General features: G+C 45.3%; 3 protein-coding genes across 8 annotated transcripts; 1 reads left to right on the top strand and 2 right to left on the bottom strand.

Moving 5' to 3' along the window:
• Positions 1–241: 241 nt before the first annotated feature.
• On the top strand, positions 242–2,393 carry LOC6615332 (UDP-glucuronosyltransferase 2C1). Its single transcript, XM_002039694.2, has 4 exons — positions 242–335; positions 593–851; positions 902–1,567; positions 1,633–2,393. Exons 1-4 carry the CDS (start codon positions 333–335, stop codon positions 2,301–2,303), a joined length of 1,599 nt encoding a protein of 532 aa, XP_002039730.1. The 5' UTR covers positions 242–332; the 3' UTR covers positions 2,304–2,393.
• LOC6615331 (FK506-binding protein 5) lies at positions 2,349–14,474 on the bottom strand. Of its 2 annotated transcripts, XM_032715953.1 has the most exons (3): positions 14,386–14,474; positions 2,785–4,020; positions 2,349–2,718 (listed from the first exon to the last, which is right to left on the bottom strand). In XM_032715953.1, the coding sequence occupies exons 1-3, from the start codon at positions 14,390–14,392 to the stop codon at positions 2,651–2,653; spliced, it is 1,311 nt and encodes a 436-aa protein (XP_032571844.1). In that variant the 5' UTR covers positions 14,393–14,474; the 3' UTR covers positions 2,349–2,650. The 2 variants fall into 2 exon arrangements, with proteins under 2 accessions (XP_032571844.1, XP_002039729.1); XM_002039693.2 differs by lacking the exon at positions 14,386–14,474 and having other exon boundaries at positions 2,785–4,580.
• LOC6615330 (glycogenin-1) lies at positions 5,563–14,555 on the bottom strand. 5 transcript variants are annotated; one of them, XM_032715946.1, is made up of 7 exons: positions 14,386–14,555; positions 10,185–10,495; positions 9,821–10,110; positions 9,579–9,759; positions 9,312–9,377; positions 7,621–8,286; positions 5,563–6,661 (listed from the first exon to the last, which is right to left on the bottom strand). In XM_032715946.1, the coding sequence occupies exons 1-7, from the start codon at positions 14,390–14,392 to the stop codon at positions 6,449–6,451; spliced, it is 1,734 nt and encodes a 577-aa protein (XP_032571837.1). In that variant the 5' UTR covers positions 14,393–14,555; the 3' UTR covers positions 5,563–6,448. The 5 variants fall into 5 exon arrangements, with proteins under 5 accessions (XP_032571837.1, XP_032571839.1, XP_032571840.1 ...); XM_032715948.1 differs by lacking the exon at positions 14,386–14,555 and adding an exon at positions 11,529–11,694; XM_032715949.1 differs by lacking the exon at positions 7,621–8,286.
• Between the last annotated feature and the right edge of the window lie 347 nt (positions 14,556–14,902).

Below are 14,902 nucleotides of genomic sequence, written 5' to 3'. Positions count from 1 at the left end.
ATAGATTACCCAAAACAACGTCTATGATCTTTGAAAAGAATAACTTTCTACTATCTGCAAGCAATCTAACTATTTCACGATGATAATGCATTTTTTGTAGAACACGCTGCCTCTTCTTGGTGATAAAGAGCTCTCTCGTTTTTTCGCACGAACCTCGGGCAGAAGAATACGTTTGCTATTCTCTAGGGTTCTATAAACATATAGGTATATATATATATATACATATATAATGCCGATCTACAGAGAGACTCGAACGAAACGATCTAGCTGAACCCATTCGCAGTCGTTTGAAAGCGGTCCACTGAGTCGGTTGCTACTATCGTGAAATCAAAATGGTTTGTTGATATTTTGTAAATAAAATGAACGCACAGCAGAAAGCTTTTGAAGCTCTCGTTTCTGTAGAAATTAAATTAAAGGTTAATAAACCGACCGAAAAGCTTTGAAATCTTGATAGACGAAAGTTCCGAAAATTAAACTAAAGTTACCTGTTATCGCCTAATACTATTTGATTTCACAGTCGAATGAAGGACTTTTTTATGCAGCGTTTAAGCTTCAATTTAATTAATGATTATAATTACTTTGTATTTTACAGTTTTTGAAAAGTGCTCTGCACATTTTTCTCCTAAGTCTGGTTGCTCTACAGCAACTAGATTTGGGTACTGGTTCCCGCATCCTGGCAGCATTTTTTTTTCCTGGCAAGAGTCACTTCATGATGACCAATGCCATCATACGGGAGCTGGTGAAGCAAGGTCATGAGGTTACCTTCATTACTCCGTTTTCCTTGGCGAAGGAAAAACTTGGACCAAACTATAAGGAAATAGTGATTCCTCAATACGATTTTTGGCCAGAAAGTAAGTATAGTTGCTAAATAAATAAATCATATATTAATACTGCTTCACAGTTAAGGAGATGACGAATAAAAACACCGTTTTGGAAATGACCGATTTGCCCAATTTCTCATTCCTGCGAATGGTCAATGTGATGGGTATCCACAGTACGGATTTCGCACTGGAGCAACCGGAGATTCAGGCCGTAATCAATGAGAGGAACAAGATTGGCAAATACGATCTGCTGCTGGCGGAGCAGTTCTTCAACGAGGGTGCCCTCATCCTGGGACACTTGTACCAGATCCCAACCATAACCGTTTCGACTTTCGGTAATGCCAACTACCTAAGTCAGCTATTTGGGGTAGTGTCTCCTTGGTCATATGTACCACATGCCTTTATGCCCTATACGGATCGCATGTCTTTGTGGGAACGCATCGGCAATGTGGCCATCAGTGCCGTCGAGGATCTCGTCAGAGAGTTCTCCTACTACCCCGGTCAGGATGCGGTCTTAAAGAAGCACTTCTCCAAGCTCCTCAACAGAGTACCCACTATCAAAGAACTTGAGCGTAATATCTCAGCCATTCTGTTGAACAGCTACATGCCACTGGCATACTCGAGACCAATGGCATATAATATGATCCCAGTGGGCGGTTTGCACATTCAACCACCGAAGGCGCTGCCGGAGCATCTTCAAAAATTCCTGGACGGAGCCACACATGGAGCCATTTACTTCAGCTTGGGTGAGTGTCCTTATCCCTCCGAGTTTAAATCTAAAAACTAACGACTCCATCTATTTTCCGCACAGGTTCCCAGGTGAGAAGTGCCGACTTGCCGCCTGAGAAGCTAAAGGTATTCCTGGAAGTCTTTGGCAGTCTGAAGCAACGCGTTCTCTGGAAGTTCGAGGATGAATCTCTGCCCAATCTGCCGGCTAACGTGAAGGTGCAAAGTTGGTTACCTCAGGGCGATATTCTGGCGCACCCGAATGTCAAGGTTTTCATTGCCCATGGAGGCCTCTTCGGCACCCAGGAGGCGGTGTACAACAGTGTTCCCATATTGGGCATGCCCGTCTACTGCGATCAGCACCAGAACATTAACCAGGGTAAGAAGGCTGAATATGCTCTTGGACTGGATTACCGGAAAGTCACGGTGGAGGAGTTGCGCGGTCTGCTGCTGGAGCTGATTGAGAATCCAAAGTACAGGAATAACATTAAGAAGGCCTCCCGGATATTCCGTGATCGACCACTCGGGGCCATGGATACGGCCATGTACTGGATCAACTATGTGATCGAGCACCGAGGTGCACCTCATCTGGTGGCCGCTGGTGTGCATCTACCCTGGTACCAGTTCTACCTACTGGACATTGTGGGTCTAGCTCTCGCTGTGATCCTGCTGCCAATCGTAGCTCTAATCCTGATCTGCCGCAGGAGCTCCAAGCCAAAGAGCACTCCGACGAAGAAGAAGACCAAGAAGAATTAGAACCAAAACTTGAGTTTTATTTGTTGTTAACAAAAGAGGCTACAATTATGTTAGATAGTTTCTTGTAATAAATTTTGGATAATTTCGTAATACATTTCTAGGGCACTAGACAGCTGGTAATTGATAACAAAGCTAACGAGTAGCGTGCAAAGACCGCCCGCAACTAACTGAACTGGATGCTGAAATAGGTCAGGAGAATTAGCTTGGGATCTGGATCTTCGTAGGGCCTTTCTTCTCTATTTTCCGGCCATTTCATAAGCTTGTTGTTTTGTGTGTATTGTTGTGCCTTGTGTTGTGTGAGTGTCGTGTGTGTTTGAGTGTGTTTCGGTGTGGGCAAGCGGCGATCTCTACTGGCTTATGACCATGGACTTCTTTACCTTCTTCTCCTTCCTCTCATGAGTGATGGTCACTTCCTCTGCAAAAGAAAGAAAAAGGGTTTATATAACATAGTTGCGGATCAGGTGGGTTGCCATATCCTCACCCTCGAACTTGCTTGGCAGCTGCTTGATGGTCTCGATAGTCTTGACGTTCTTCTCGCCGGGCTCGATGATCTCCTCCTCGTACTCCTCGATTATCTCCTCCTCGTCGGTGTCATCGGGATTGGACTTCTGGCTGGGCACGGGATCGTAGACGGTCTTCACGGCCTTCTTCACGATGCCCTCGGATGTCACGGTGGTGTAGTGGTACTCGGTACCACCTTCGATCTTGATGGTCTCCACGGTGGTCACATCTCCGGGGTTTTCGGACGGGACGATCTTCTTGGTGCCCGACTCGGACTTGAGCTTCTTGGTGGTGGACACGTTCTTGTGCTTCTCGGCGTCCTTCAGGGTCTTCTTGTACTGGCGGATCTCCTCCTCGGTGAGCTCCACCTCCTCCTCCTCGTAGACAGTCTTCGAGGTGGTGATGGTCTTGCCGGAATCCAGCTGCGTGGAGTAGGTGTACTCCACACCGCCGGGCACACGCTTCGAGGCCACAGAGGTGGTATCGTTCTGGAAGAAGTCAGCGGGTGGTGGTGGGGCCGATGACTTGGGCTTCTTCTTCTGCTTCTTGTCGCTGGTCGCGGTGTTCGAGGTGGAAGTGATGGCCTTGACGTTCTGCTCCTGCAGCGAGTTCTTGCGCACGGTGCGATTGTTCTCGGTGATCTCGATGTTCTGGGTCACCGACACCCTGCGCTCCGATGTCGTGGTGGAGTTGGTCTGCTGATCATAGTTCTGCACCAGGTTCTTCTGCTGCTTCTGGACGATGCGACGGGAGGATTCTGTGGAATCGGTAGAGTCCACCGATGACTTCCTGGTCACGTTCTTCTTGTTCTTGTTCAACTTGGCGGCGGTCTTCTCATCCACCTCGGTAGGAACGGAGTCGTAGAAGGTTTTGGTGCGAGAGCTGCGAGTTCCATCCTCGTTGATGGTGGTGTACACCTCCTCGTAGCCGCCCTCGATGGCGCGGGTCAGCATGGTGGTGCGCTCATCGATGCGGATCTCCTTACCCAGACGCTTCTGGACCAGCTTCTTGTTCTCCTGCTCCTTCTTCAGATCCTCCTCGCTAACGGGCTTGGGATCCCAGAAGGTTCGCACCTGGGTCTTGATGGTTCCATTGGGCTGAGGGGAGGTGGTTATCACCTCGTAGCCACCCTCGATCACCTTGTACGAGGTGGTGGCTCCCGTGGCCTTGTCGAACTCCACCTTACCGTCTTCGATGTCCGCGGAGGTCAGTAGCTCTGTGGTGTGTGGATGCATGTGTGTATAGTATATGGCATATAAGGCGATATCATCCCAAGCTCCTGAGTGTGTGTTTGCATCTAGGGTTATCCAAAGCACTTGCGGCTTACATCTAGTATTAGCTCATCTCTTACACTAAGTCTAAGATATTGCATGTGTTTCCTTTGTAAGGCAGCGTGGTATTTGGGTAAACCAAGAGACCCTTAGACGTTATCAAAAAAGTCTTGGAGCTACATGGCTCCAAGAAATATAATCTACTATGCATTTTTATATACCTATGAATCTCTATGTGCTCTGATAATTGTTGCATTAAGAATGTAATATTTATATAAATTTAGTTAATCTCACTTTGATTACTTTAAAGACTTCGTCTAAGAGCCACTTAGCAAGCAATTTGTACAGCATTTATCGTGGCATACGCTTTGTACTTCCTCGGATCTGTCTATCAATCGTCGGGTTAGACGTGGACGGGTTGGGGTTCGGTATCCAGATTGGGTTCCAGCCGCCGGTACTGCGACTTGCAGCGGCACGCCAGGTGTGGCAGGCAGCTGTAGTGCATCAGCAGCTGCAGTAATTGCTATTTGAACTTGCGGGCGGACCTCTGTTTGCCGCTCTTGGAGACGCTGCCATTTCCGCCGCCTGGCAGCATCCTGATGTGCTGCTGTGTTGGCTGCGGTTGTGGTTGTGGTCTCGGTTCCAGTTCCGGTTCCGCTTGGGGCTGCGGTCTCTCCTGTCGCTTCTGTGGATTCTGTTTCAAGGAGTCGGTGGGGGAAGCTGAAGCATTCGCAGGCTGTTTGTTAGTTGCCGGGGAGGTGGGATGCGACTGGTCGAGCTGGGATCCATTCCCAGTCGCCCCATTCGCTTTCATCGCCTTTGAAGTTGGGGATTTCGCGGGCGGATGCAGCAGGATGCTGGCGGCTTCGTTTAGCAATCGAGCTGGGCTTAGTGGGTTAGCGGGGTCACTATCGTTATCATTATCTGCAAATGTGGTTAGGTGTAACGAGACAGTAGTTTTAATTCGATTCAGCTACATCGTCTGCGATGCTGTGTTGCTGGTGATGCTGGTGATGGCTGATGGCTAGGATGCGATGGGTGAATGGTGCTGGCTCTTATGGCTATGTGATGGTTCTAAGACCCAAGACTTAGACCCAATGCTTGCCATGGGTAAGATGTCTTAAAAGTACACAACTGAAAAGGTGACAACGTGGGAAAGAAGAACGTAACGTAACTTAATTGCTAAAATAAAAATGCAAATTCGAAAACATAGTTTCTTAAATTGAAAATTATTGTTTGTGTTGTTTGGGGTTTCTTTGTTGTTGTTGTTGTTGTTCTCGAATAAATATTACGACAATATTTGCAAAATGTAAATTATAAGATAAATGGTATATATACGTATATAGATAGAAAAGTTAGGCTGCCAAAACACTTGAAACAAACATTTAACGCTCAGCTCGAATTCGATCCGAAAAGTGGGCGAAAAGGGGGCGGGGCACTTCGCACACACACTCTAATTCACACATAAACACACACACAGATACATATACACAATAGCCACAACATGTGGGCTACAATTTCATTTTTGATTTTTACTTTATTTTAAATGGTTTTCGTTTATCTTTTCTAGAGTTATTGTATACACTCATTGTTTGCGTTTTATTCATAGGAAAAACATATGTACATATGTGTTGGGCGGCGGAGGGGAAAAGGGTAGGAGGGGGGCAAGGACAGGAAATGGCCTTTATGCCACAATGAGTTTTGATGCAGATGAGCTGGAAAGTCATCGCCATAAATCGGTAAGCACACGAGTGGGTGAAAGTACAAAAATTTCAATTAAAACACAATGAAGTGTAAAACTTTGTGGCCGGGCCAAGTGTGCTCATTTTTTCTCGATTTTGTCCAAGGGCTGGGAGGGGCAGGGGGAGGGGTAGGGTTCTTTGGGGCAACTGTGCCAAGTGTGTCGCCCACATACACATCGCATCACATCACGTATGTTGAGAGCAGCAGCAGCAGCAGTAGCAGCAGTGCAAAAAGTTTAATTTGAAAACTTAATTAAAATTTCTGTGCTTTCTCGCTCATTCTTTTTAACAAGATGCGAGTGTGTGTGTGTGTGCTGTCACAGGGGAGGCAAATAAAAATTGCATTTATGACATTCCGAAGAATTCGTTTCGACAACATTTTTTGGCCAAACCTTAAATTTCAATTACACCGTGGGCTCCTTGACATTGGCAACAGTGCGTCTGCCGCCCAAAGGGGCGGGGGGATAAAATACGATTGTGTGGTCTGTGTGTGTGTGTGGGGGTTTCAATTGGGTGGAGAAGAAGGGGGTGGGTGTGTACGTGTGTGCGCGTGTACAAGAAAAAATGGCAACAAAACGACGAATAACGAACGATTTGCATTTGTTTGTTCTGTTTAGTTTCGGTTTTGTATCTATGAGCTACCAGTTTCTTCCGACTCCTTCTCGGTCTTCCTCTCCAGCGTCTGCGATATTTTCTTCCAGATGTTCTCGAACGAATCGGCGCCGGAGTAGTCAATCTGTCCAGACTCCCAGCACTGGCGGCGCATCTGGTTCTCGTAGGCCTCCTGTTCGGGAGTGCGCTGCTGACCGATGCGGAGCTGTGACAGAGCACCAGCCAGACCCGCCTGAAAGTATGTTAATTAAATTGATTAAGAGCTTGGTTGCATAATGGTCGAGCGAGGGGGGGAAATATACATATGTAGTTGTATTAGTACATTTCATGCACTACGGGTTAAACATTTACTAGCACTAGTACGCAGACGAACGGTTGACAACATTGAGATGTTAGTTACGGTGCACAGGGCGTATGATTAATGTGACAACAGAGTGCTACTCGAGGCATAAATCAAGTATACGACGCGTTGAGCTCCGTCTGCTTGCGTTTGCAATGCGTGTCCCTGCAACTCTCGGGCAGATTACTATGTGCAAGTGGGCTGAATGGAGATGCAGGTGGCTATAAAATGCGCATGCAACACGAGGATGAAGTGCCTGCTTTTGCTGCGCTTGTGCTTCAAGATGATGATGATGTTGATTATGTTGTTTGGGAGCGAGGCCCCCCATGTTCCATCTACATTAATGCTTGACCAGGTGCCAGGCCAACTAATAATAAATCAGCAAATGCCCCTTATCCAGGCCACAAACACAACGCTGAACCATGAACCAAGAACCATGGACCGAGGACAGAGGACCAAGGACCATGAACAATGAACGATGACCGATGACCGTAGGACAATGAAGACGACAATATGACAATTCGTATGCAAAACAGTGACTAGACGAAAACCAGGACATTACATTATCACTATCACTTGCACTAGCACTTTTACACTTGCACACCGTTATCCAATGCATTTGGTTGGGAATCGGGATTCCTACACAGAAAGAAATGCCACTTTGGTTTTAAAAATGCAGATATTTCAATGTATAAAGTCCATTTGGCACGAGGTGCGAGGAAAATCATATAATTATAATAAGATCTAACATTTGCTTCTATGGCTATGTTGGATTTGAAAAACCCATCCAACAGTTGGGGACTTTTTTTTCTGTGTAGTTCTCAGGCCGGGTTCGGATTGATTGCCTTTACCTCAGGCGGCGTTGTGGCTGCAACTTCATGTTCTTGTTGGTGGCTTGTCGCTTTTTCTACTGTCTGACTATGCACGGAATGATGAGGCGTGGGCGTGGCAGTGGGCGTGGCAGTGGGCGTGGCAGTGGGCGTGGCAGTGGGCGTGGCTGTGGCAGTGGGCGTGGCTGTGTCGGAGGAGTAGGAGGCGTGTTCAGGTGGCTGTGAAATGTTTAGCTCATTGCTATTCACATCTACGGATGCAAAGTCTTCGGCATTGGCAGTGGCATTGGCATTGTGGACTTGGTTTTGGGCTTGAGGCGGAGGACTCGTCGGCGGAGTTGGGTGGCATGCATCGTCATGATGCCAGTCAGTGGCATTTGCGTTTGCATTTGCATTTGCAATCGTGCAATCGGTCTCATTCGCAGCTGCATCCGCGTTCCCATTGTCCTGGCTGTGATTCTGGCTGGGATTGTGGTGCTGCTGCTGTTGCTGGTGGCGCTGTTGCTCCTGCTCCTGCAGCTCCTTCTCCAGATTCTCATAGTAATCTGCCCAAGGATCGCGGAACTGGCGCACATGCAACAGGTGGTGGTGCAGCTGCTGCTGCTGGTAGAACTCATGCTGCTGCCGCTGATGCAGCTCGTCCGCCGCGAACTCGCTTTGCGTGCGTATTATATTTAGGCAAAGGCACTGAGACAATGTTAGATATACAGAGTTATATTCACGAGTTATATGCGATACGGCAGTCCACGTATTATTTATGGCAAAGTATAATTTACAGAATGCGCAACACAGGAGAGCAGAGTTTGGAAAATAGAGAGTAAATGAAAAGTAAATCAATTTGCAAAAATAAGGAAACCAACGGCACGAACATAACAAGGGAGAAAGTGAAAAGTACACACAGAAAAATTCAATTAATTTGAAAATATCAAAAATAAAGGACTTATTACTCTTCAATTGACTGAATTTGGAATAAGATCACATTTATAGATCAATTCTAAATCATAATTTCTTTGTGTGTGTGCTGGTGTGTGTGGGTTTGTTTGTGTTATGGTATATATCTAATGATTCAGTTCAGTTTTTTTGGCATCACCCGCAACCGACCATCTTGATTTGAATCATTTCCATCTATCGATGGCGTAAACCGAAACATTTTCCTGGCTCTTTGCCAAATCGATGCAAATTAGAAAGGAAAAGAAAACAGAAAGAAAGTGAACACTAAGACGAGCACTCACACACACCCACACACACCCACACACACCCACACACACGAGAGACACACACAGTTGGACAAATATTACAGAAAAAATACAGAAGAAATAAATTGAGAATTGGTCTGCCTATGGGGCCAAAAAAGTGAAAGAAAATATACAAAAAAGAAAATGGGTTACTCTGGGGCGTGGCTGCTAATCGGGGAAAAATCAACAGAAAAAAAAAAACGAAAACAAAGTATTCAAACCGAGTTGATAGAAAAGAGGCGGGAAATGAAACGATATCGAGGTCAGCTATCGGCAAGAAACAAATGGCAAATAGATCGAAACTCTGAGTTTGTTTGCTTGGGTTATTTACTTGGCGCACAGAAAGATGGGTGAATCGATAGATAAATAAATAGATAAATATTTGAGTTATAATTAAGATATTTACACAGGGGTGTGCTCAAGGTATCTACAGATCTGGTGCGATATGTGCGATTCGGCAATTGAAGATCTGCTTACCTCTGAAATGGACCCTTGGGCCAATTCTCCCGCGGGTCGATCACTAGCCACATTTCCTGGCGTTTGCTTGCGATTAGCGTGTTAGAAAACGAAGCAGGGGTTTGTTTTTGAGTTTCGGAGCAAATACATTGGGTTAGACAGTAAAAATCTTGGGTTAGCTTCATTCTGGCGTTCAAAAACAAGGGAAGACATAAGATCATTTTGGGGCACCAAGTAACGCTGGAAATCTCCAAGATGTGCGTTATCCATTGCATAAATAGCACTTACCATTTCGGTGGACAGCGACTGGATGACATTCTCGCAGAAGATGTTCCACCACAGCTGAATCAGATCCTGGGCATGGGCATACTCCGACGAAACGCTGGCCACCTTTGTCTCCGAATTGAACTGAATCAGCCAGGGCTTCAGCTTGCCGGCGAAATGCAAAATCTTAATCTTGTCTCTGAACCTGCAAGCAACCAAATGCCATTACAAACTGCTCCTCCATTCCACAGAGATAGCGAACTTACTGTTTGAAGGCGGGCAGATAACAGTACGAGGCATAGGCCGTCACATTGTACACGAATGGCAAATGCTTCTTGATGTCCGCCGTCGACCAGTCGGCAAAGAACTGGTTAAGCAGACCCTGGTCACCGCCATCGAAACTGCCATTCTTCACGGCGAACTCTGTGATCTGGGCGAAGGTGTCCACGCTAGGTTTGAACACAAACACGCCGGAGTTGAAGCAATCCGGCCAGCTGACATCCGGAGCAGCCGACAGTTCCTCGCGCTCGAACAGCTCGTCGCAGTTTTGCAAGACCTACGGAATCAAGTTAGTTAAGTCTTTGTTAGCCTCTAGTACAAGTTGTGCCCTTGGAATATGCCATAACTTACCAGTGTGTCCGCATCCAGGAAGACGCACTTCTCGAACTGAACGAGGCGCCAGCTGTGGAGCTTTGTGAAGGTCACGCCCAGTTCGGGGCGGGAGAGGAGCGCCAGATTGGCGGCATCCTGTGAGTCGAGCACATTGACCTCCTGCACCACGTTGTAGACCTCATTCAGTCGGTCGCGCATCGCCTGCGAGACATTGGGCGTGACCAGGACGGCCAGCTGGTGGGCGGTCTTGGCCCGTTTCAGTGAGTGTGCCAAGACCAAGGCACCCAGTGAGTACGTGTCATTTGTCGTCAGCGTCACCCAAGCGAACTCTATTCGAAACGAGAGATGGAGATACGATTGCAAATTAAACGCTATCGATATGTAGCTGCGAGATATGAGATATACAGCTAAAGTCAGAGATACAAATTGGGTTACAACACAAAAAGATACTGTTGCACTGCACGTTTCACTGCAGCAGTTGGCCGTATTTATTAGTTTCGGATTCAGCAAAAAACGTTACGGATTATAAATAAACAAGCGATTGTTCGGGTTCCCCATTCAAAATAGAACAGATATAGATATGTTTGTATATATGTTCAAGTGGTGTGTGCAGATCTCCAACTGCGTCAGCATCGCCCACATGCAACCAAAATTCATTTGCTTTGTTAGCGCGGATAAAATTGCAAAAAAAAATAAAATATAGATCCATAAAGAATTGGCAAAATCGAGCTGAGCATATTTCAGGCGCGTCCGAACGGGCAATTAGAATTTTGCGTAGTTGGCATTTAGTTGGGCAAAAGCTGTAGATAATTATTCATGGCGCTGGCTAGGATATACGAATATATGAATGTATCTATATACACGTTTATGAGGCGATTATGATAGTTTTTTTTGTTTCGGTGCAGATTTCTCACTCGAGATGGGGAATTAGTTCTAGAATCCGTATGGTACACAATTTACAAGTGAATTTCGAAGAAATTCTCGTATTTATAAATTATTAAACCATGCAGACTTGCTGTTTAGATAATTAAGAATTCATCAGAGTTAAAGATAGAGAAGACGTACGAATTATTTTTTATTACCAATTTTGATTATTGACAAGTAAATGGAATTTAGAACATTACTATTCGGGTATTAATGCTACAAATCGATAAAGATAGATAGATGGATATATATACAAGTGTGTATATATATGTTATATTCTTAATACATTTCGTTGTGCTAACTTTAGTCGGGTTAAGTGTCAGATTAGAGTTCTGTTTACATGGGCTTGGTTTTGTTGGTTGTTTGGTTTTAGAGAAGCGAACTGAAAAGGAACTGTTAAGCGTAGGATACAACAAGTAGGTGGATAACAACAACTACCTTCTCGCAGTCAGATACGGATGCGGATACGGATGTGGACACATTTGCGGATGCGGATGCGCATTCTGATGGTAACTGCACAGCGAGCTAATCAGCGGCATTCAAATGCATTCGCTAGGCTGAACTTGATCCTAATCTTGATTTGGACTGAGATCAGGACGATCTTTATCCTCCGCCGGATTCATTAATGTGTGTGTGTGTGTGTGTGTGTGAGTGTGACTGGTTCTTGTATTTGCATTGGTGTGTGTGTGTGCGGGTGAAAGATACACAGATGCTTTCTTTTCTATTTGCGTGTCTGTGTGCTTGTGAAATGATTCGTTGGGCCTAAAATAAAAATGAAATCATTTACTTTCGGCAAAACTAAAATGAATCTTAATAACTTCTGACTTACCGGATGTGTGTGCGAAAAATGACAAAAAATTTCACAAAACAATAAAACTTATGTGGCAGAACGGTGAAAAGGAATTTTTCGGCAATCGTCATAAATTTGGCGATTTAAACAAAATTAAATAAACAACACTCGGTCTAAATATACAAAATTTCAACAACTGTTGAAATTGTCAAAATGAATGCGTCGCGACATTTCACTTAAACATATGCTTAGCACGTAAACTTAAAAATAGGTAAATTAGCAATTTATGTGACAGCAAATTGTGGGAAAATTCTTTAACTTTTTGACAGTGTAGGGAGAGAGAACTCTCTTTAGAGAAATGCTCTCCCTTTAACACTCTCTTAAGCGCTCTCTTCGCTGAGCAGAGTTTGCGCTCTGTTTTCAACTACCCGCTTTTATCAATTGCGTATGGCCGTAGCACAATAAAGCCGATAAAGCGCCCTGCCAAAGCAATTGGTGAAAAAAGGTCGGGGGTCGTGGGTTGCGGGTTGAGCTTTTGGGTCTGGGTCAAGTGACTGAACAAATTCCCGTTCAGGCGTGATGAGGCCCAGATCAGATTAACGCCAGACACCAGCATGAATGGGGTCACCAATTAGATGAATGGGCAGCCAAGACCTTGAGGGAGCCATCCCTTCCCTCGCAGAAACCCGTTTGTCAGGGTCCCCATTAAAGCATCGCATAATTTGCAGCCGGCGCACAAGAAATGAAGTACAGTCAAGCCCGGCTAGCTCAGACAAATAACTCTATTGCTAATTCTATATAGTTAGTAGGTTATCCTGAGTGCTTAAGTAGCTTATAATATACCAAATATCACCATCTATATGTTAATGTCTAGCATAGAGTTCGAGTTATCCATTTTGGCCTGTACGCTGGAAGTGCATGATGAAGGGAGTGGTCTTGGGAGGAAGTCGAGTCGAAGATCGCCGGCGACAACAACACACAAATTGGCGAGTGCAAGGCGCGGAACGAGTTCTGCGGGAAACCTCAGCAGGCGGCGTGTGTATCTTGTGGATGCCGATGCTGTATCCGAAAGAGCAGGCCACTAAAAATAGCGCCGGCGAAGTAAAATGAAATGAGATTGTATCTGCTGGTTGGTAGGCGATGCATTGGATAGCTTCGGTACAGGCGACGCAGCAATTTTAGAAAATTGAATCACCATGGATTCATGGATGTGTCTGTGGATGGGTGACCGAAACGCGAGATGCTGGAGATCCCTGCGGGCTAGAAAACTGAAAGCAGCTGCTGTGGCCGGTCGTAGGTTGATGATTAATGCGGGCATAAATCCGTGCAGATTTAATGGAATTTCCAAGGAAAGAGAAAATGTGAGAGATCACACATTTTACTAGTGGGCGATGGCGATGCGACACAAAAGAATGTTCTCGGGCGTGGAAAACTTTTCGAAAGGCAAGTATACATAATATTATTTTCGAAAACTTGTTAGCGCCTGTCGCCAGCCATAATTCCGAACTTATAAATAGAATCACACATCTATGGGGTGTACACATATAGATTGTGAATATTATTCTGTAGCTATGTATATATGATTATGGCTATTGCTTCAAACAAGATCGCCGGACGTCAGCGAATGCGTGTGAAAAATGCCAAGGCGAAGTGCATCCCTTAATGGGCCGCTAATCTCAATGGGCTGCAGATGCGGAAATAATCGCATTGCTGATAAGGCGGATGGATGATAAGGCGGCTAATGGCGCTACGTGGGATTACTGGGTCACCACCCAGCATTGCGACAGGTACAAAGCGCAGAAATCGATGTAATGGAATCACAACAAAACGGAATTAACATAACTGTAAGCTCTCTCTCTCCCCAACTATCTCTCTCGCTCTCTCTTCTTGAAGGTTATGTGAGCTTCACGTTATCAGCGATTTTGTGCACAAACTTTTCATAAACAAACAAATATGCCAGACGACTGACTGGCAGCGGTTTGCTTTCCAGTGCAATGTTCGCATTTTTGAAATGTTTTCCGGCACGTTAGTGTTTCAAAATAGAGAGAAACTGAGAGCGAAGGGAGAGAGCGGCGAAACGGGGGTGGTGATGGTGATGAGGCGGGGGGCCGTGGGCAGAGCCGTACGCTAGTGAAGGTCAGTAAAGGTCGTAGCCACACCAACATCGCGCGCGCTCTATGCTCGATTTATAATTATATATATTATAGTAGTGCGATTATCGCTATGATTTCGATTCAGCTCCTGATTTTGCATTCAAATCGAATTCGGATTTTGCATAACTCCAACCTGAAGCGAGTGTTACGAAATGGAAGGAATGGCGATTTGTTGGTTGATTGATTAGCAGGAAACGCCAAAGGAGCTTTAACTTAGGGCAGGCTATTTTCTACTGACTTTTCAGTTTCTCAGTTTCCAGCTTTAGCCATGCATACACACACACACTCTCTTTTACTTTTATTTTCTTGCTTTTCTTTTTGCTTCCAGAGATTTGATTGTGACCCAACTTACTGCTCATTTTGTTAGGATTTTATTTGACAGATTTTTTTGGGGGTTAACTCGATTTTTCGGGACACTCGCGAGACTTTTCCGGCGGGCGGTGGGCGGCTGAGCTTTCACACTAAATTCGAGAACGAGAGCGGCGTTTGCGATGTGCCTTCCACGAGCGATGACGAGAATCTGAAGCGGCTGTTCGACTGCCGTGGGCATAAATGCCTAAATGCCAATGCAGAGCCACCGGCAGCGCAGTCGACGTCGATGGCCACCACAAGAAAAGCCGGTGGGAGATTTATTATACCCTGTATATGTGAACGATGCAGGGTATATAGTAACGAAAGCAAGTTGGGTAATATATGAGTGAAAAAAATAAACTAAATAAATAAAAATAAAGGAAAATAAAATTTAAGTTTCCAAGCCAAATATGATTTTGAAACCCTTAAAAAGGAAAGCCATACATATGGTAACACAAGAGAAACATAGGTACGGGGTATTTCATAGTCGATATACCGGTGCAGGTGAATACTATATT

This window comes from Drosophila sechellia, chromosome 2R (genome assembly GCF_004382195.2).
Source record: "Drosophila sechellia strain sech25 chromosome 2R, ASM438219v1, whole genome shotgun sequence".
Lineage (NCBI taxonomy): Eukaryota > Metazoa > Arthropoda > Insecta > Diptera > Drosophilidae > Drosophila > Drosophila sechellia.
The sequence above is the reverse complement of the archived record's forward strand: the minus strand, read 5'-3'. Positions and strand labels throughout refer to the sequence as shown.